At 45.3% G+C, this 20,961-nt stretch overlaps 1 protein-coding gene across 2 annotated transcripts in view; it reads right to left on the reverse strand.

Moving 5' to 3' along the window:
• Positions 1 to 7,308: 7,308 nt before the first annotated feature.
• Positions 7,309 to 20,961, reverse strand: part of TSPAN5 (tetraspanin 5) — a 170,680-nt gene continuing 157,027 nt past the window's right edge. The window contains exons 4-8 of one of the 2 annotated variants that reach the window (XM_080796955.1): positions 17,577 to 17,747; positions 14,766 to 14,891; positions 12,183 to 12,230; positions 11,970 to 12,086; positions 7,309 to 9,518 (exon numbers count right to left, since the gene is read on the reverse strand). In XM_080796955.1, the coding sequence (XP_080653081.1) occupies positions 9,453 to 9,518; positions 11,970 to 12,086; positions 12,183 to 12,230; positions 14,766 to 14,891; positions 17,577 to 17,747 (528 nt within the window). In that variant the 3' untranslated portion in view covers positions 7,309 to 9,452. Of the gene's footprint in view, positions 9,519 to 11,969; positions 12,231 to 14,765; positions 14,892 to 17,576; positions 17,748 to 20,961 lie in introns of both variants that reach the window. The other variant, XM_080796954.1, reaches the window with a different exon arrangement.

A 20,961-nucleotide genomic window follows, 5' to 3' on the forward strand; every position in this document is an offset into this window, starting at 1 on the left:
AAAGGATAGCCATCTAGTCCAGCATGAATACTCTTACTGTTTGAACTGGAACAAACTCATGAGGACCTCCATTTCATCTGGCAATCCCACAAGAGTTTTCCTCGGTTTAATGTTGATCCCCTCCTCCCCAGCAACACAGCTACTTCAAAAAATGGTTGGTTCCAAAATCTTTCAAGCCTGGGAGAAACTCAGAAATTGTGAGCAAAATAATTTCTCCCAAGGCTTGATCCTTACCCCTTTTGCCTTGCCTATTGGGTACTTAAATAGGACTGGAGAGCTGGGGGAGAGGAGGGCCCCTGGGAGGGTTAAACACAGGCCCGAGCTCATCCAGAGTTGTCTGGAGCTTGTCGGGGTCAGTTCACCTTTGAAGAAACCATCGTACAGGGAAATAGAGATCTATTTTACAGAATGCAACTCCATTCTTGAGGTGAGCACATACTCTCTACCCAGAAACAGAGTTATTTCCATCTTCTATTGACATGCTCAAGAACGCAGCCTCCTGAATATCTAGGTGCTTGAGACCTAGAAGTTAACAACACAGGCCAATTCTATGGGAAAAAAAGACAACGTTCAAAGGCATTCAGGGGTTAAGAATTCTTCGAAAGAGAGTTTTATAGAGCAGGTCTTGGTGGAGCAGAGAGAGGGTCCCCAAGTTCTGACAGAACCTCCCTGAGAAAGCCACTTTTTTTTTTAGGTGAAGTCTAGGGCATGCACAGCGTTTGGGAAAGAAGAGCCGTTGGACCCCTTTTATCCCATGGTGTAGTTACCACTACCTCTATCTTACAAGGGAAGGCACGGAAGGTGGGAGAAAAAGTAGTATGGCTAAGGCCCCACCATGGGCAGTGGCCGAGCTCTAAGCGGCACATATACAGTCTGTGACCTTACTTCACCACAAATTGGTTTCCTTTTTTCTAAAAGCAACCTGAAGAGTTTTCACTGTGTAAGACTGCACAATATGAAAAAGGTAATGGGCCCACAATGGAGACACCAAACCAAGACTTAATTACAGCTTTGGTATCTCCTAGAAATGAAATCTTAAACCAATCAACCAACAACTATCTAATCACAAGAGTACATTCAGGTGCCGGACAGACACCTGCCATCCCCTGAAGGAAACTGACCTGCACACAACCAAATCCACTTTTCTCTAGTATAACCTTCTTGTTCCCGCTCTCTTCTGCTGATAGAATGCTCTCATTTTGTACAGCTACTCAGAGCTCCTTTCTATGTGCTGGAAAGATGCTGCCCAATTCTTCAACCTAAATGATTGAATAGAGTCGATAAGATCTTTAACATTTATTTGGTGACTTTTGTTTTTGAACGAAAGTATGCTTCGGGCTTAGCGAGGGACCAGCTGCCTACTCACAGTGACTGAGTCATTAAGGCATGTGTTCCAATGCCCAGTTTGACTCCAGTTCTTTCCATCAGAGTCCAGAAAGGAACTGACATCTCATAGAGGTTGTCATTTGCCCTGGAAGGGAATAAGTAAGCCCTAACTCTTCCTATCTGCTTTAATACTCTCTCTTCCCCCTCTCGCCCTCCAGTTGGTAAGGTATTGACTGTACAGAGCTTGAAATAAGGCTTAACTACAGCTGCCACAAATTAGCTGTGTTTAATCCTTTGATACAATCCTTCCACTGTAAGGAGGCTACGGATGCGCAAAACAGAAGAAATGTGGAAGAGAGTTGACTGCCACTTTATTCTGCTGGGAAGAACCTAACTTTCCAACAGTGATGATTGGTTGGTTATAGTTTATCTACACCAGCATCTCTCAAACTTTTTTGGCCTCAGGATCCTTTAACACTTAAAAATGGTGGAGGCCCCAAATAACTCCTGTTTGTATGGGATATTCTATGAATACTTACTATATTAAAAATTAGAAGGGAGAAAGGTCTAAAGCATAAAAATACCAAGTACACACTCCATTGACTATCAGAGCGAGGGCATGATCACAGCACACAGCCTCTGGAAATCTCCACTGTGCACTCAGGAAGGATAATAAGGAGGAAATGTCTAAGTATTATTATGAAATAATGCTGATATGATGGACTCTTCGTGAGGGTCTTGGGAACCCCTCAAAAGTGCCTGGGCTTTTACTTTCATATTGCCTATTTTGAGAACCCCTGATCTATACAATAGAATACTATGTGACCATAAAAATATTTATGGTATGAAATAGTCACTGATCCTGAAAATATTCTATTTTGAAGAAAGCAGACTCTAAAGCAGCATAAGTAGTATTAAACAATTTAAAACAAAGGAGTCATGAGAAGACACACTAATTTGTGGGTCTATATGAGTATAGACCTCTAGATGTTAAAAATATAAAATATATGTATTTCATTTTCTCATGTTTCCTACATTGAACGTATTTTTCCTCTGTAATCAGCATAAGATATATTTAACAAATGTACACATACTGCCTATTTACCGTCACCCTGCATTTTCCTTCCCAGACCTGAAAATTTCAACTTAGCAGATTCAGGAAAGATGTCCCCTAGAAATGTCAATGCTAAGGCATGAATTCTGCACTGCTGTAAATAGGGCCTACCTCTTGACTGTCTTTGCCTCTCAAAATGTGGTATTCGGATGACAGCAGTGTCCTCTGGGGCCTGCTGGAACCAGGAACTCCACCCCCACTCCAGAGCCCTGCTCAATCAATCCCAGGGGACTTCAGCTGACCCCGGTGATTCACTTAACATGCAAGTTTGAGAAATGCTGATAGAGCAGTAGGAATGACCTGGGAGCTTAAAAATGGGGTGTGGGGAAGGGCTGCATGGTGGCATTTTGGGTTGGTTTTTTGTTTGGGTTTGATGTTGTCTGACATTCCCCAGTGATCCTAGTGTGCATCTATTGCTGACAACCGCTCCTCTCTGGCTTCAACCTAAAAAAGAACAAGACTGTCACCTCCAACCTCCACCTGCTTCAATCCAATGCCCCCCAACCCTGAAACATGTTGCTGCTCACCCTGCCAGCTCCCGGGCCATAGAAATCTCATAGGGACAGTGGAACTGGACAGAGGAAACAGCTGGGTTCCTAAACAAGGAGGAAATAAGGTATTTGCTGCTGCCCTGCTCAGCTCTGAGGCCATTTGATCTGTAAAGTTCCAGTGACTCCATGGGAGGGTATGACTGTTGTGGCTGTTATTTTATTTGCTTCCCACAAAATACTTAGACAATCCTGGCAAATTTTTTTGAAATGATTTTTTAAGTATTCTCATCAAAAGCTGGGGGTTTTGTACCTGCAGACATGGTTTACCAAAATCTTCCTCTTCAGTCAGACATCTCTTCCTTCCAGAAGGAGGTGGTGACCAACCACCTCGGTTACAAATGCCCCTCATTTGGCAGGTTTCTGAGGTCCTGGCACAGGCCAGGGACCGGACCACAGTTCCAGGACTCTGTGTGCTTGACTTTCTCACTGCTCATCAGCACTTTTCCCCACTCCTGGGGCCTCCCCGCCTCCCCAGCAGCACTCACCTTCTTCCTCCTGCCCTGGATGGCTTCTTCTGCCCTGGCCAGGGGGGCCCTGCTCAAGCCCGTCTTCCTCCTGGATGCCTTCTTCCGCTGCCCTGTGCTCGATCTTCCCATCTGGGCCGGCACCACCTTGGAAGAGAGCAGTTTAATTCGGGCCAAAGTCTAAATTTTCCATGTGTGTCTCCTCCAGTTTCCATTTCCTCAAAAACATATGCAGAGTGCTCGTAGCAGTAGCTGGAACATAGTAACTTGGAGTAAAGGCCACCTGTCACTTCAAGGGCTAGACGGCACAGCCCCCAGGCACCGTCTCAGAGCAAGGTGTCCACGAACCAGGGACGAAGTAACCAGAGTTCAAGAAAGCACACATCATGGAAATAGAGCGGTTTTATTTGTAAAATAATCGTCCTAACAAGTTACATTGAAGATCTTTGACTTAAGTACAGCTCAGGACCACCATTTTCAATTGTAATGTAATAAAAAGCATTCCTCATGCTAACGATGTCCCACAAAACATCTTGAGACTCTTTTTAAGAGCTTAAAGCAGATAGAGCACGCCCCACGCCGTGGTCAGGTGCATCCGTTTAAAGAATAACAGGGAGGCATTCTGCCCCAGGGCCCATACACGCTGACCGTCCTCCTGCTGAAAAGCAGCACACGGACCTCAGAGCAGTCCTACCCCATCTATCCTGAAAAGGGGCACTAAACAGTCAAACTCTGTATTTGTGTACTAGGGCTGCAGTAACAAAGTAGCACAAAGTCAGTGGCTTAAGCCACAGAAAGCGTCTCACAGTTCTGGAGTGTCAAAAGTCCAAAGGTGTTGGCAACACTGGTCCCTTCTGGAGGCTCCAAGGGAGAATCCGTTCCATGCCTCCCTCCTAGCTTCTGCAGGCTTCCAGGCAGTCTTTGGCATTCCAAGTTCACAGGGCCTTCTTCCTCTGTGTGTATCCATGTCCAAATTTCCCCTTTTCAGAAGACCCATCCTACTGTAGTAGGACCCTCATCTTAACTAATGACATCTTTCACAACTCTGTTTCCAGGTAAAGTCACATTCTGCTGTATTGGGGTAATGACTTCAATACATGAATTTTTGGAAGACAGTTCAACCCATAACAAACGCCTCAAACACAAGGTACAACTGGTGATCCAGACCACCCCAACACCCTATCAATCTTCTTTAAAATCGAAGCTGCAGATTTGCAGATCAAAGCAAACCCCAGGCGATCTATGCGGGCGCTCATAGCGGAAAATACAAGAGATATCGTCGGCACTGCTTCAGAATTGCCTGCCCTGCAGAGGAGCAGCTGTAGCCAGCCCCTGCCTCTTCCATAAGCTGCGTCTGAGTCTCTGCAGGAAGGCAGGGCCCAGCTCTGACCTCCATGCACCCTGCCCCAGGGGCCTGTGAAGTCCCAGCAGCAAGGTCAGGACATAGATGGAGAAGGGAGCTAAGCACCCTGCTCTCTCCCTTTCCAAAACAAGCTATGTCACTTCCAGAAGGGTGTAAAGGGAAAGAAAGACTTACCAACCCAAAGCACACAAAACACAGCCGTTTTACAGGAGCCCTCAAGTTTCTCCAAAGCACAAGTACCTCTGAAGAGTGATTTCATTCCCGCAGTAACTATTCCAGCTCCAGTCAGTCATTTCACATGGTCACCACTAGGGGGCAGGCCACTAAAACGTTCCTGTCAAACCATCTGCTCTGCAAAAGTTAACACATGAAGATGAGCTCCAGAACGAACCGGTGGCCTTCTCCTGCCTACAACGCAATTACACATTTGATGAAAAGCCACAACATGGGACGCACTATCTTGCTTGCATGCTGCTTTCTTTTTGGAGTGTATTTACACAGTGCGAAACCCATACACTAACCTGCTCTTCCTTTGGGTTTTCTCTGGTCACATGAACGAGCCAAAGGAAGCTGTATTTAATTCCCCAAACTAAACAAGTCCTAAAAATGAGGACTTCTCTCATTTTATGAACTCTACCTTTGTCACAAACTCCTCCAAAAAATGAGAGAAGGCAAAGGTAAGACTAAAGATGGCTTTGGTCCTTGTGCAGAATTTGGCCTCTCTTGTCTGCCCCCTACCCCTACCCAGACACATGTGCCTTACCTATCGTCATAGAGAGATTTTAGCATGTCACCAGAAAGCCAGAAACAGGGCATTTCCAGGCCAAGAGTGCATTTTCCTTCTCAGAGACCAGGCTTCTCTCACTGCAGAGAGGCTAGCACCTGAAGCAGCCCCGTGACCTCTGCGAAGAGAACTGGCCACGAACCCCCCGCGGCCAGTGTTTATGGAGAGGTTTCCAGTTCTTCCTTGGAGGTCTAAACAGGATTTCCCTAGGGAAAGAGGGCTTCACTGAATAAATGACAAGAGAGCCGCGGAGGGCCAGCCAGGTCACTGGGCTCCGGCTCCTCATTGTTCAGCCCACCGGCTTCCCAGGGCTCCTGTCCAAGCAAGTCGGAACCCGACAGAGACGGACTCCACAGAAGGCCAGAGCGGCTCCCCTCCTGCCCACCCACACACAGGGCATGAATGAGAAAACATTCTGCACAGTCAGAAAAGGACAAGAGACACTTTTCAGGATCCCCTCGAGAGAAGGATGACCGGGACCTGTAGCAGGAAGGAGGCTGCCGGGAAACAAAAAGGTTTGTTCCTTGGGAGAAGGAGGAAGAAAACAGTAACAGACTTCTCTTTTAGGTGCTTCATGATGCAAAATTCTACTTTAATTCCTGTGTTCATTTTTAAAAACAGTTATTAGGTATTTTTAAATCGTGGCAGCAGTGATGTTTGTAGCAACCAAACAAAAGAGATAAAGACAAACTTAATAACCATCCTCCCAAGACTACCTTCTAAACAGGGAGGAAACTTCCTCTAAGTTTGGAGTTCTGTCAACAAAGCATCCTTTTACTTAAGAGCTGTAGTTTTTCTTTGTTGGCTTTGTTTGCTGTGAGCAAGGAGGGCCAATTACCTCACAGAGGTAGATAATCTAGCTCTACAGCACCGCTAGGAAAACTCAACGGGTATTGTTTATCTCCCTTTGTCACTGACAAATTTCTTTAAAGTCAGAATTACATTTTGGTCTCAAATATCCAGGGAAACGAGGTAAAACGTTTCTCAAACAAGTCTTGGGACATACTGTATGAACCTTAAAATTTTGTTTTCAATTGATTTTGAAAAAAGTCTTGAATAGTTTTAAAGACTTTCTACGGTGATAATTCACAATGAAAGGACATTTTTGTTGGCTCTTCTCAAATGGGTTTTTAAGATTGTTCTCAGGGACTACTAGAAATTATTTTCTTAGAAAAGACTTGTGAATGTTACCAAAATAATGGGTCCTGAATCTCACCGTGTATTCGATTTTTAATGGGAGCTCCTTAAAATCATAGGCTCTGGCTCCCCAACTCCAAAACCCTGATGGGCAAGGGCTGATCACCTGTGTCTTACATGGCCTCCAGGTGACTGTGAACAGCAGACGGTGACCTCAGGGAGAGATGTCCTATATCCCCAACTCTCCATCTGCACCCAGCAGCACAAAGCGACCTTTCCCTCCTAAACCCCCAAAGGTTCCTTTCCCCCTCAGAGAACAGATCAAAGTGATGCTTCTCCAACAGCTGCCTCCAAGACCCACAGCAAAAGCAGCACCTGGGACCTTGTTTGGCAATGCAAAGTCTTGCATCCCACCCCAGAACTACTTAATTCAAAAATCTGGGGCAAACACAGTCATTGGTTTCAAAAGCCCTCCAGCTGATTCCGACGGACGCTAAAGTCTGAAAACCACTGGATTAGAGACTCCTGCAATTCCAAGACAGGTAACGAAGAAAGACATAACTCTGTGTAAGGAAGAACCAGTTTATTAATGACAGCCTTAATTACAACCACTCTCAAGTGTAAAAAATAAAGGGTGATTAATTAAAATTTAGAACTCACTTGGACTTGCCGATTGGCCTTTCACTGGATGTGCCAAAGGGAGGGCATCTTGCCTGATTCTGAATCAACTGGTCAGATGGAGTTCTCTGGAGAATGAGGTAATAAAAAGAGACAGAAGTGCCAACCGCGGGGCTCAAGTCTTCTCCATGTTGCAATGACACTACAGAATGACAACTGCGTGGGGGCAGAGATGACACAGAATCATCTTACAGCCGGGATATGGAAAGAACATCTCTAACTGTACACAGACACAAAAACACACATGCAGTCGTACACACACCCACACTCCGGAGACAATTTTCAAAGAATCTTCGTCCTTCCTCTGAGCAGATTTAACATGTTTATCAGCCACCGTGACGCAACATGGGGCTAAAACAGAAAACCTTGCTAAGTTTCCACAAAGCCTGCTCACTGGACACCCAGTTTTGTGTTGGCAAGTGGGTCATCACTGCAAAAGATACCTGTGGTTTTCCTAGCATTCCACAGGCTATGATCTCCTCCCCAGGAGAGGGACCTCCTGGCAGAAACAGCTGGATTCAAATTGGAAGGCAAAATTCATCCCTCCCCAGGCCAGTGGGGACAGGTGAGTGGCAGCACCTGAAAGTGGTTTCCCACCTTGGGTCACACAACACTTGCCCCATCGATGCACTGCCTTCCAAAGTATTTGTGCTTTGTTACCATCCTGACGGTTAGTCTGCACTGTGAGAACAGAAGGAGCTCTGGCCATGCACTGTTTCTTTTAAAAAAAAGCAAACTGAAACCAGAATAATAAAAAAATATTAGGATATTTCTGATTGTGTCAACACTGTTTCAGAATTAGGTTCTATTCCATTCAAAGAGAAGGGGAGGGAGGGGCTGCAGACGGGGCCCCGAAGACTGATAGGGTAAAGGGATCATGGAGTCCACAGAAGCACTTGCAATAGCCCAGCCGGCGGGACCCTCCCTGGCCACAGAGGACACGCCACACCGCTCAGGGTGGTGAACTTATGAAATAAATGCTGACCAAATAACATTTATAAATGTTTGTAGGAAAGATGGCAGGAAAAGGAGCTGCTAGAGTCAGATTCACAGATCATGCAGGGAAAGTACACCAAAAAAATTAATATTCAAGCTGAGTGAGAAAATGCTTTAAGAGAAACTGTATCCTAGCTCTCTCACTTTCGGGAGACAAAAACAAACACACACACAAAAAAAGCAGAACAAAATGCAGAATATTCCGGTTTCCAAAGAATCCAACAACCAATTTGGTGGGCTGGAGTGAGGGGTATTAGTTAATGCCTCTCCATTAACCTCATTTTCTCCTTGAATTTCATAGAAAATACAGCTCAGGCCTACTGAGAACAACAATCTGTCCTGTTAAAATTCAGCATCATTAAGTGTACCAATGCCCTTACTCCATACACATGAAACACACAAGTCCCCTTGAAAGAGACACTCTAGGAGGGACCAGGGGTGCCCACCCACATGACTTGTTGAATGTGATCACAACATCTGAACCCAAAGACAAGCTGTTTTCATCTTGGGATGATAGTTTTAACAGATCCCTGAAATGTACAGTGAAGGGATGCAAAAACAAAAACAAAAACAAAAAACCAAACCAAACCAAACCAAAAAAACCCACAGCCCTCCCAGGTTAGGGGTTGAGTTTTAGAAAAGATGCACTTCTTTAGGCCATGGACCAGAAAGTCCCTTCCAGGTCTGACGAAGAGCAAAAACCGCCTGCTCCAGCCCTCCGATCACTGAAGGAGAGAACAAGACTGTGTGTTCCACAAATTCAAGTACAGCTGGGTCCCTCACCCTCCCTTTTTTTCTTTTTTGGTAAGTATCCAACCATCCATAAGTTCATGGATACAGCAGAGATGCACGGCGCAACGACTCTCATACTGGTTATCTTTTTAATTCGGTCAGTGAGCAGCATTTCCCAGTTGTACCCGCCCAAAACCAAGTTCTCGGCAGTTCCATCCCGTGGGATTGCAGCGTGGATGTGGCTGGGCACGCTGGAGGGTCAGGAAGGCCGGGTCTGTCCAGTGTCATACAGCAGTGAGGCAGGGCTCTACCAGCTGGCCCTGACAGCTTCAATATCGCTAACCAAATTCTGAGCCAGGCAGATCCCAAAAATCTGAAAAAGGAAGGAAAAGAGAGTCAAACAGTGAAACTCGACTTCAGCAGGCTTCTCCCTGGCCAATGAATCTCCTTTTCCTTATCTTTGATTTTTTAAATTGGACAAATAATTCATATACTATAAAATATGCCCTTTCAGAGTCTTTACTTCCGTGATGTCTAGTATGCTTGCGATGGTGTGCGGCTATCACTGCCGTCTAATTCTACAACATTTCATGACGCTGAAGAGACACTCCACCCATTAGCAGGCATTCCCATTCCCCCATCCTTGGAAACCACGAATCTACTTTCAGTCCCTAGGATTTGCCTACTTTGGACATTTCATATAAATAGAATCATAGAATATGTGGTCTTTTGGGTTCACACAGCGGAATGTTTTCAAGGTTTAGTCATACAGTAGCACGTACCAGTAGTTCAATCCTTTTGATGGCTTGAGTAATATTCTACTAGATGGATAAACCACATTTTGTATATCCTTCATCAGCTGATGGACATTTACACTATTTCTACTTTTTGGCTGTTGTGAATGGTGCTACTGTGAATGTCCCTGTCCAACTTTCTGGTAAGCAGGTTTGTAACTCTTTTGGGAGTGGAACTGCTGGGTCTTACATGAACTCCATTTAAGTCTGAGGAAGTGCCAAATTCTTTTCCACCGTGACTACAATTTTCATTCCCTTTAGCAATGTACAAGGGTTCCCGTCTCTCCACATTCTTGCCAATATTTGTTGTTATCTTCCTTTCTAATTACATCCATCCTAGTATGCATGAAGTGCTAGGTCACTGTGGTTTCAATTTGAAATTCTCTAACATCTAATTATTAGCATCTTTTCATGTGTTTATTGGCTATGTGTACTTTCTTTGGAGATGTATCTGATTTGAATCCTTTGGTCGGAGCCCCTGGGTGGCTCAGTTGGTTAAGTGACTGCTTTTGGCTTAGGTCATGATCCTGGAGGCCAGAGATCGAGTCCCGCATGGGGCTCCCAGCTCCACGGGGAGTCTGCTTCTCCCTCTGACCTTCTCCCTTCTCATGCTCTCTCTCTCTCTCTAACAAAAAAAAAAAAAAAAAATCTTTAAAAAAATTCCTTTGGTCATCTTTAAATTGGGCTTGTCTTTTTATTCTTTAGTTGTTTTTTATATATTCTAGACACTAGAACCTGATGAGACATAATGATTTGCAAATATTTTCTCTCATTTTGTGGACTGTCTTTTCTCTTAGTATCCTCTTAGCACATAAGTTTAAATTTTGATTAAGTCCAACTTACCTACTCACTTTGGTTGCTTGTGCTTTTGGTATCCTATGTAAGAAAATGCTGCCTAATCCAAGGTCACAAAGATTTACACTTACACTATCTTCCAAGAGTTTTTTGCTTTTTTTAAATAGCTTTAGCTCTTAAGTTTAGGTCTTTGATCTATTTGGAGTTAGTTTTTTATATATGGTGTGAGGTAGGGGTCCAAATTCATTCTTTAGCCTACAGACATCCAGTTGGTCCAGCACCGATTGCTGAAAAGACTATTCTTTCCCCCTTGACTGGTCTTAGTTCCCTTGTCAAAAATCAACTGACCATAGGGACAGAGCTCATTTCTGACTTTCAATTCTATTCCACTGATCTCTATGTTCAACCTTATGTACCACCTTGATCACTGTAGCTTTGTAGTAAGCCTGGGATTAGAAAGAGAGTTCTCCAACTTTGCTCTTTTTCAAGTTTGTTTTGCTACTCTGGGTCCGTTGCACTTCCACCTGAATTTTAGGATGGACGTTGTCCACTTCTGCAAAAAAGGCAGCTGTAATTTTGATAGAGATTGCACTGAACCTGTAGATCAATTTGAGGAGCACTGCCACTTTAACAATATTAAGTCTTCCAACATGAATACAGAATGGCTTTCCATTTATTTAGGTCTTCTTTAATTTCTTCCAACCACTGTGCCCCGTTCGTGACCCTTTAAGAAAAGTATTCTATCTCCACAAGATTAAAAACCCCAGCTCTTGGGGCTGCTTAGGAGGAAAAGTGCATGCTTCTTTCCCTCACTAACACTTTGACAAGATGGTCCAGAGAGAGAAAGGGACAAAGGATGTCTGTGAAACTCTTAAAAAAGTCTTAATCTTGCCACTGGGATCTACTTCCGACCATCCCTGCCTGCCTGACCTGTCACAAGGCAGTGACTGCTTTGCCCATGGAAACACTGGAATGCCAGTAGGCAACTGCCGACCCAATCAATTCCTCCATCTTGAAAAGGAAAAAAAAAGATTTCCTAAGGTATTTCAGGATGGTAGCATCTAAAACCAGGGCTTTAAATAAAATACAAACCAGACAGTTCAGGTCTGTTCCCCAGCCCTCCGATGTGTCTTAAAAACTGTGACATGAAGGTGATTCAGCAGAGCTCCAGTCATGGCGAGGGCTCTCCCAGGGCATCATTTCCCTGTAACAACCACCAAGGAGATTTGTCTTACCTGTAGCAATGCAATCCCTATGAAAATACCAGCCACGATGGTTAAATTGTCCTGCAACCACTTCTCAAACTGGGGCACACAGCCTTTCGTGTAGATTACAATCTGCTGGTCAACTTCCTTCACAAGGGAAGAGGAGAGGACAGCGTCACCATGCAAGTTCAAAAGCTCCTCCAACACCCTTTGTGCTAAGTGACAAGATGAGATTCCACTTACTGGTTTTTGCCTGGCATCATAGCCACACTGAGTGTTGATGACATCTTCCTGGTAGAGAAAGAAAATGGAAAGGTGAAATTCACTCAACAGATGCAAACCCCGCCTACGACTTAGCAGAAATTCCTGTTAGGTGTCATTAATTGAATGCATGCAGATGTCCTAGGCACCAGGTTAAATAAACATTTTGATACATTATCCCAAGTAATTATTAGAACAATCCCCAGAAGTAGGAGGGGTGCCTGGGTAGCTCAGTTGTTAAACGACTGCCTTCGGCTTGGGTCATGATTCCAAGGTCCTGGGATGGAGCCCTGCGTCAGGCTCCCTGCTTGCTTGGCAAAGCCTGCTTCTCCCTCTCCCACTCCCCCTGCTTGTGTTCTCTCTCTTGCTTTCTCTGTGAAGTAAATAAATAAAATCTTAAAAAAAAAAAAAAAGTAGGCGGGGTGCCTGGGTGGCTCAGTGGGTTAAAGCCTCTGCCTTCGGCTCAGGTCATGATCCCAGGGTCCTGGGATCGAGCCCCACATCTGGCTCTCTGCTCAGCAGGGAGCCTGCTTCTCCCTCTCTCTCTGCCTGCCTCTCTGCCTACTTGTGATCTCTGTCAAATAAATAAATAAAATCTTTATAAATAAATAAATAAATAAATAAATAAATAAATAAATAAATAAAGTAAGTGTTAAAATATGCCCTCTATTCCAGAAGAATAAAAGTGAGGCTCAGGAAATATAAGAGTAGCGAGTGCGTTACTGACAACCTTAGGAAACTTACGAGGGTTAGAAAACGGAGACATAGTTAAAACCATGGGGAAAGAACACAATGACTACCTTCATTTATGTTCTTTTGGGGGAACTTCTACATTTTAATCTACAAACTTCTGCATCACTTAAATGGTTTTTCAATGAGAATGCATTACTTTAATAATTAAAAAACAAAACAATGTCCCAACAACGTATTACACTGACAGATACCCTGACTTCTCACAGGTCCAATTGGAAACATGGGTTCTCCTGTTTTAGGTTTATTTTTCCCCTCTGCAGGGTATGGGTGGATTTTATTAGCTAGGCATTTGTGGAATGAGAAATCTCTACCCAGAGTATCTGTAGTTGAAAGGGGAGGCATAATGCCTTCTGACACTCTTCATAATTCTTCTAATGGAATGTTAACCCAGGGCAGGAGCCGGAGACAGAACAGTTTGTACCTGCTGGTTGGCACAAGGCCACCTGAGTGGACACCCAGGGCTCTGTGCTGGGCACCCTCCTATCTGCCAGCCCTCCCCACAGGACATCAAGACATGAGCCAGTGGGAGAGGTGGGCTTCCCGGCAAGGTCTCAGAGCAGGGGAGCAAGCACTGTCCTTTCGGATTCTCAGTCTCTTTCAGACCAACAACCCAGAGACTGCTCTGAAGCTCTCCAAGAACCGCTGTTCCACACCAAGACCATGCCGCCTTTTGAGGAGCCCCACACGCTCCACCTCGCATGGGGAAATGGCCACTGATCCACTAGCACCCTAATGGATTGATTTCTGCTTGATTTCAAGAAGGGCGGTCTGGGGGAGACTACCGATGGCCCGGGAGACCAAAGAATGTGGAACAGACACGTGCAGAAGCAAATTCTCCCCCTTGTTTCAGTGCTCACTCCTGAGCACTGAACTTCCAACAAGGCACTTGGCATTTTAAGTCATCCCACATGCCAATCACATGATGTGACCCAACACCCAACCAAACCCACGGTGAAAGGGTTAAGAACAGGTTCAACACTTCTTCTTTTCTTAAATAAAACACAGACTGCAGTTATCATCATTACAAACGAGAGCCCAGGCAGCTGCAGTCTTCCTCCCTAGCAGACTAGCCCTATCTCACCTCAGACTTTCCCCGATTTCTGACACTGGCCCCCCAGAACCAAGTCAGGAAGCAGAGGGTCACTGCCCCCCCAGCCAATGCAGAGAGCTCACACCTAAGCGGGTCCCTCTCCTCAGGAAGGAATGAGAGGCACTCTCGGCAGGCTTCCTGGCCCTAAAGCTCAGCTCCATCACTCGCTAGCAGTGTGAGCTTGGGAAAGTTGCTTAAGCTCCAAGGGCCTTTGTTTCACCCAAAGAGGGAAGATGATGATGACACTGCCAGTAGGAACGTTCTGATTTTTAATGAGCCAACTTCCAAGAAGGCTGAGAATAAGAACCCATGCATGGGGGCACCTGGGTGGCTCAGTGGGTTAAAGCCTCTGCTTTCTGCTCAGGTCATGGTCTCAGGGTCCTGGGATTGAGCCCCACAGTGGGCTCTCTGCTCAGCAGGGTGCCTGCTTCCCCCCCCCCCGCCCCTCTGTCTGCCTCTCTGCCTACTTGTGACTCTCTCTCTCTCTCTCTCTCTGTGTCAAATAAATAAAATCTTAAAAAAAAAAAAAAAAAAAGAACCCGCACATGCTGCTGAATTAGATCTGAGCGCTATACCCCCTTTAGGGGCTACAATGAGGAATGAGCAGGTAAGAACAGGTTTCTAGAAAACAGTCACTCTGCTCATCCCTGCAACCCCTCCCCCAGCCCCATTTCTCAGTGGGACGCACAGAGCTGGCCGGCAGTCCACGGGCCTTCACTCACCGCGGGGTCTTTAGTGCAGCAGGAGAATGGCACGCCGCATCGTTCTCGACTTGCGTTGGAATCTGTGCAATTGAAGTAAATATTTAGGTTCCAATCATCAGCTCCAAAAGCCCCACAGCACTGCCACTAGAGTAAACAGGAGAGAATTAGAACATCTTGACTTGGAGGCGACCGGGTGCCCACGCTCACGACCGCCAGACAACCGCCACCCAGCTTCCGCCAGCGCTAACCTTCTCTCCTGCCTAGAATTTACTTTTCAATGAAACTAAACCAAAAGGGGCCCTATAAAAGCTTCCAAAATGACTCAGGCTCAAGATCTGTAAGGATGTGCTAGCTAGCATGTGATTTAAACAGGGTTACGTGTTGGAAGGGCAGACAGGGCAAGAGTCGTACAGCAGATTCGGTCCGAACAAGATCTGTCTGGCGAGGGTGCATGGAGGAACATTCTAGGATAAACAAGACACTAAACCGTGGCAGTGTCTGAAGGAAGCAAGAAGGGCTGTGGGTGGGAGAGTTAGAGGCTGACCTTTTAAAAACTATGGTCTCTGCAGCCTTAATGGTTTTGTAAAAATCCTTTTTATTGAAGTATAGTTGACATACAATAAACCACACATATTTAAAGGGCACAATCTTGTAAGATCTGACATATGTATCTTTGTGAAACCATTACCACAATCAAAATAGTGAACATACTCATTATCGCCCCAAGTTTTCAAGGCTTATTTTTCATTATATACCTGTTACTACTCTGAAGTTTTTTTTTAAGAACATGAATTTACATTTTTAACTTAAAAAATTCCATCATCCGGGACACTGGGTGGCTCAGTGGGTTAAAGCCTCTGCCTTTGGCTCAAGTCGTGATCCCAGGGTCCTGGGATCCAGCCCCATGTCGGGCTCTCTGCTTGGCGGGGAGCCTGCTTCCTCCTCTCTCTCTGCCTGCCTCTCTATCTACTTGTGATCTCTGTCAAATAAATAAAATCTTTAAAAAACAGTATTCCAGGAGCGCCTGGGTGGCTCAGTGGGTTAAGCCTCTGCTTTCAGCCCAGGTCATGATCTCAGGGTCCTGATATCAAGCGCCGCATCGGGTTCTCTGCTTGGAGGGGAGCCTGCTTCCCCCACTTCTCTCTGCCTGCCTCTCTGCCTACTTGTGATGTCTCTCTCTCTCTATCAAATAAATAAATAAACTCTAAAAAAAAATAATAAATAAAAAACAGTATTCCAATCTCTAATTAAAACATGTATAAAATGAGCTGCTGAAGTCAGTGAGTCTCAAAAGGGCTTGGTACAGGGACTGGTTGCTCCAGAGGGCCCTGTGTCACTCCCTTTCTGGACTAGCTCTACCCTCTCCGAGTTAAGTAAACATCAAGCCTTGACCATTTTCTCACTTTCAGGCCCAAGAGCTACTTCAACACATTACACTCCACGATAGAAAAATAAAAATCACATGAAATAACAGTATTTCCATATAAAGCAGACAGCAGGGCAAGAAAGCGTGTATACGCATGTTCTTCCAGCTCATCTGGCCCTCCGAGGGCTGGGCTTGTGCATCTCCAGGTCCACCTGCAAAGCTTCATCAGATTTTTCATGCAAACTAGTCAGGAACAATACTTGGCAAGGTGTGAGCCTGCATCTATTATGACCTAACAAGTCAGGGAGGTCCGCCCAGGACATGAACCAGGGCTTAATTTCACACCTGAGGTGCAGCTCACTCCATGCCAGCAACACACCCCCACTCACTGCTGAGTACCTAACGAAGGAGCGTGGCTACCACAGGGCAAGTGCCGATGCAAGATGCAACTGTCTCCTCCCTTTATCAAAGGGAACCCCCACCCAGCTCCCCCTGCAAAGCTGTCCAACAGAGAGACAGCCATTCGTCCCCTGGGCTTCTCTTTGCCCCCCAGTCCTGCCACAAACATTTAGGTCACAGACACCCCTGTCCAATTTCTCAGGGCACACAAATAAAGACCTCAACACCCGTGGACAGTTAACACCTTCAGCCTCCTAGAAAACCACGCACGTCTTATTAGAGTGTCCTAAAACTTGCCTGAGTTAAACAGTAGCTGTTACTATTTCTACTATACTATCAGGGAAGTAGGTCAAGGTTCCGTTAGCCCGCGGTCACTTAGCTAATTAGAGTTTGGCACTAGATCTGTATTTCTGACCTCCTGTTTGTACCATTTTCCGTTCTGAGTCAAAGGAGGCATCTGCGACGTCATTTGCATGCCAGGGGAAGTCACCTAGTAACGTTCGGGGCGGGCGGCGGCAGATTCTTCACTTGCTAGAGGTCACCGGGGCTTAGAAGTTGCTCAACTTTTGGTTGTGCAGAACTGGGTGTGCGCTAAGGTTTGGATAGGCATGTTTTAGGAGCTCTGTGGACAAATATTCTATTGCTGAGTGTATTATTAGGAGCCATGAAGTGTAGAGGATGGCCAAAAAGGGGGAAGGAGCAAGAAAGAATCCCCATTAGACACCACATAACATGTTACACCGAGAGCAAAACAATACTCCGCTGAAGTCGATGGAAACAGCACGTGCGTTTATAATCTTGTTGCTCAAGAGGCTCTCTTTGTCCCTCAGACTTGGTAGAAATTGAGATAAGCGAAAATAGGACATTTTCACTAGGGTATAAATCACGGAAGTCAGAAAGGAGATTAGAAAATAATGAATACACGAGTAAAACAACAACAACAACAACAAAAACCCATGTGGCAAAATCAGAGGTAGGTTCCAGCCGGCGTGGCCGGAAGCCAGGAGTAACGTTCACTCCCCAACAAGGCTTTCAACTTAAAAACAGACCAAATTTAAACTTACATATTCCTGCGTGAAGTCTATGAGGTTCTGCAAATCGATGTCATCTCTGTACGCTCTGATGTTGTTGTTTATAAAGAAATACAGCTGGTCTTTGATCCAGTCTTTGAAAACAAATGCCAGAACCCCAGCAGTGAGCTCCAGGAAGAAAATAATTCCCAGGAACACAGAAAACTAAGACAAAAGACACACAGAGAACAGTTTAAAGGACTATTTTGGTCATATGTAGTTAAATGGTCCCTTCCAAAAAGGTGTGTAATTACACTGGGTTGTTACACGTGTCTAAAGCAGATACTCTTCAGTTTCTTAAGATTCATTAATAGACTATTACACTCCAAGAAAGGATTTTTAAGAATTGTTCATAATCACGTTTTAGGGGTTCTGTTGGTCCATTTGGTAATTAAACAACAAAGCCAATAAGCAAACATGGATAAGAGGCATTTCTCATTAGACCCACATTACGACATAATGAGCTTCTCTGGCTTCACGAACCGCCCCACTCCTGAACAATGACCTTGCCCTCACCTCCAGTCAGCCTCGTCACCATGAAAGATAAACTATCCCAGTATTTGAAGATCGACTGTCATCTGTCACTATGGCCTTCATGCTGTATGCAATACATTCCTTTCTTTTGGATTTAGACAGATTTAGACACTGCTTTAAATTCTCTTTGCACCTACTTTATGGGGTAAAATAGCAGATGTGTCCATCTTTGATGACGAGGTCAAAGAGGAAGTTGGGGGGGGGCCCTGGAGGTGGTGACTAGGACATGAAAATCATTTCCCATTAAGAAAACTGGACTGAAAGTTTTCTTAGGAACACTAGCTGTGCTCACCCTTCTTTGTAAGTACCAGTCTCAGAAGATTTTAAGTAACATCACCCCGCAGCTGAAGGCAGACTTCTGGCTGATGTGGCCAACAAGAATTTACTCAGGAAGGCTGGGGCCACAGGTAAGGTGGTGACTGCCCATGCATCTGGAGAAATTTCCCTTTCATCTGCAAGACTCTGAAGAGCCCCATCTCAGTCATACCAACGTACTGTTCACGCCCACGGTTCTTTCCACTTCCTAACACCCCTACACTCTTACTCCTTCCCAACTTTTTTGCTGAAACAGATTACAAGAAATGAGGCTGTGAAGGACCAGGCAAGCTTCTGGTGACAAGGACAGAAAGGGGGACACTGGGGCCAGAGCTGCTCAGCAGACCCCACAGAGCCTCCAGGACATGAGTGGCTGAGGGGGCAGAGAGGGGAGGGGGCTAAAGCTGTCTGCTGTTTCTCTGCTCAGCAAGCAGACATCCAACAACCAACCGAGAGAGAAAAATATGCTGGAGAAGTGATGCAAAGGAAGCTGCAGAGATACTTACTAAGACGAGAGAAAGACAGAAGATGTTAATTCCTCCAGCAAACATCTGAAGGACCCGTAATAGATCAGGTCCTGGATTTGCCGGGCTTTGCAGAAGCAAGGATGGGTAAGACCTAATCCTGCCTCCAAAGACCCCCAGTCTTAGAGGCTGTGGGGGTGGGGATGGGAGAGGCCGCGGGTGGGTGCGCATTTCACATCAGAGGTCCATACATCTGACAGTGTGGAGCCAGGATGCAGAGTGTCATTCTGGGAGGGTGGGCAGGAGGGGAGGGTGGAAGAAAGAAGTTAAGTGCCTGGCAAAGTGTAGGACTCCAAGGTTTGGGCTCTAATTCTAGACCCTCTAGAGCTCAACCCTTCAGGTTCCATAGACCTGCTCCTGGTTATCGGCTCTTGATGAACTCATGAGAAAGAGGATCTAAACTATCATCAGTGGCACCAATAATTTCAAAGTAAGATTTCCTCCATCTAGAAAAAAGGAGAGTGAAAAAAAAATGATCACTTTTACTCAGGGCCTACCCCTAGTGTAAAACAACTCCCCTCCCTTTATTAGATACAGAAATACAAAAGTTATCCTATGCAACTCAGAAAAATCAGAGCTGGCTCACACGCATGTGCACACAAAATACCACCACAGAAGCCATGCATGAAGTTAATTCGATTTTTGTTCTCACCACCATAGAGGTTAGGCAAGTTCATTTTCCAGTTACCCTGGTAAAGTTTCTCTTACTGCTACATGATATAGAGATCAAAAACTGAGTTCAAATTAAATTCTTATCAAATATTTGGCAGAAACCTCTCTGCCCTGGTCCTGTGACCTCATTTCCCCCATTTCCAAAGGTGCAGAAACTGACTCACAGGCTTCGTCTTAGAGCCTCAGTTGACCAGGAAGCTCCATTTCCATTTCCCATTATCTTAGCTCCCAGATTTTCCCTCAGCAAATCTCCTAGCCCTGTAGCATCAGATCCCTAGGGCTGTTAAAGGCATGTTTGCATTCGCTTCCTACTTATTTCATAGCTCCTGCTCAAAGATTATTCTGGGCCTGTTCTGACTGTTTGTCCTAAACAGAGAAGCCATTTTAAATATCATCTGTGATTTCCAAAAGCCAAGAAATGATACAATTTTCTTCATTTCCAACATGGGGCTTGATAAATTACGGTGCTGATTTTGGAGAAACCGATCCGTTTCTATTGTTAACTCTGGTACCTTCAAACACAAATACAATAAATTATATCAAAGGGACTACTCTTATAAACTGAACTATATTCAAATAAATCACATTAAAGGGGATCCCATATTTGGGGGCATGGAGGCTAAAACCTATAAAACAGTGGCAAATGGTTAAATAGTATCTGGGGTCTGATGAGGCTCTAGAAAGTGGAGTGAGGTGAGCCCACACATTTGGAATGATCTCTTGCCAAGAAGACTGGGAGGTCGGCAGGTGAGGGTCAGGGGCAAATCTCTCCTGGTCTCCTGGTCTTTGATTAGGTGGGCGATGACAGAAGATTGAGAGAGAGAGAGAGAGAGAGAGAGAGTGCGTGTGTGGTATTTAATGTATTTAAAAGGGGGAACTAGGAGATAAGGCTTAAGGCCAATGGAGTGTTGGGAAACCAGCTGCTCCCACCACAGACAAGTGTATACAGAACAGAGAACCAACTGCTCGTTCAACTGTAGGGAGCACCAGTGTCCCTCGTTTCCCAACAGAGTCATGTAAACTTGCAGCTTAAATATACGACCTTTCAGGTTTGATTCACCAAAACCTCATCTGTACCAGGGCTGCCCAAATTCAAAGCAGGCTACCCTGGCTGGGGTACGGTTGAGTCTGCGCTCTTCAGGGGCATTCAAGAAAAATGCCAGAGGATGACGTGGCAGAAATCCTGGGGAAGAGCAGCATGCCCCGCATGGCTGTGGGGACCGGGGCTAGCATGTGCTCTGGTCTTAAATGAAAATGTCTCTGGACATTGAGCAGGATTCTAGGAAAATGTGGTACGATACTAACACTGTTGCCTAGAAATCCCACCATCTTTT

This window comes from Martes martes (genome assembly GCF_963455335.1).
Source record: "Martes martes genome assembly, chromosome: 2".
Classification (NCBI taxonomy): Eukaryota; Metazoa; Chordata; class Mammalia; order Carnivora; family Mustelidae; genus Martes; species Martes martes.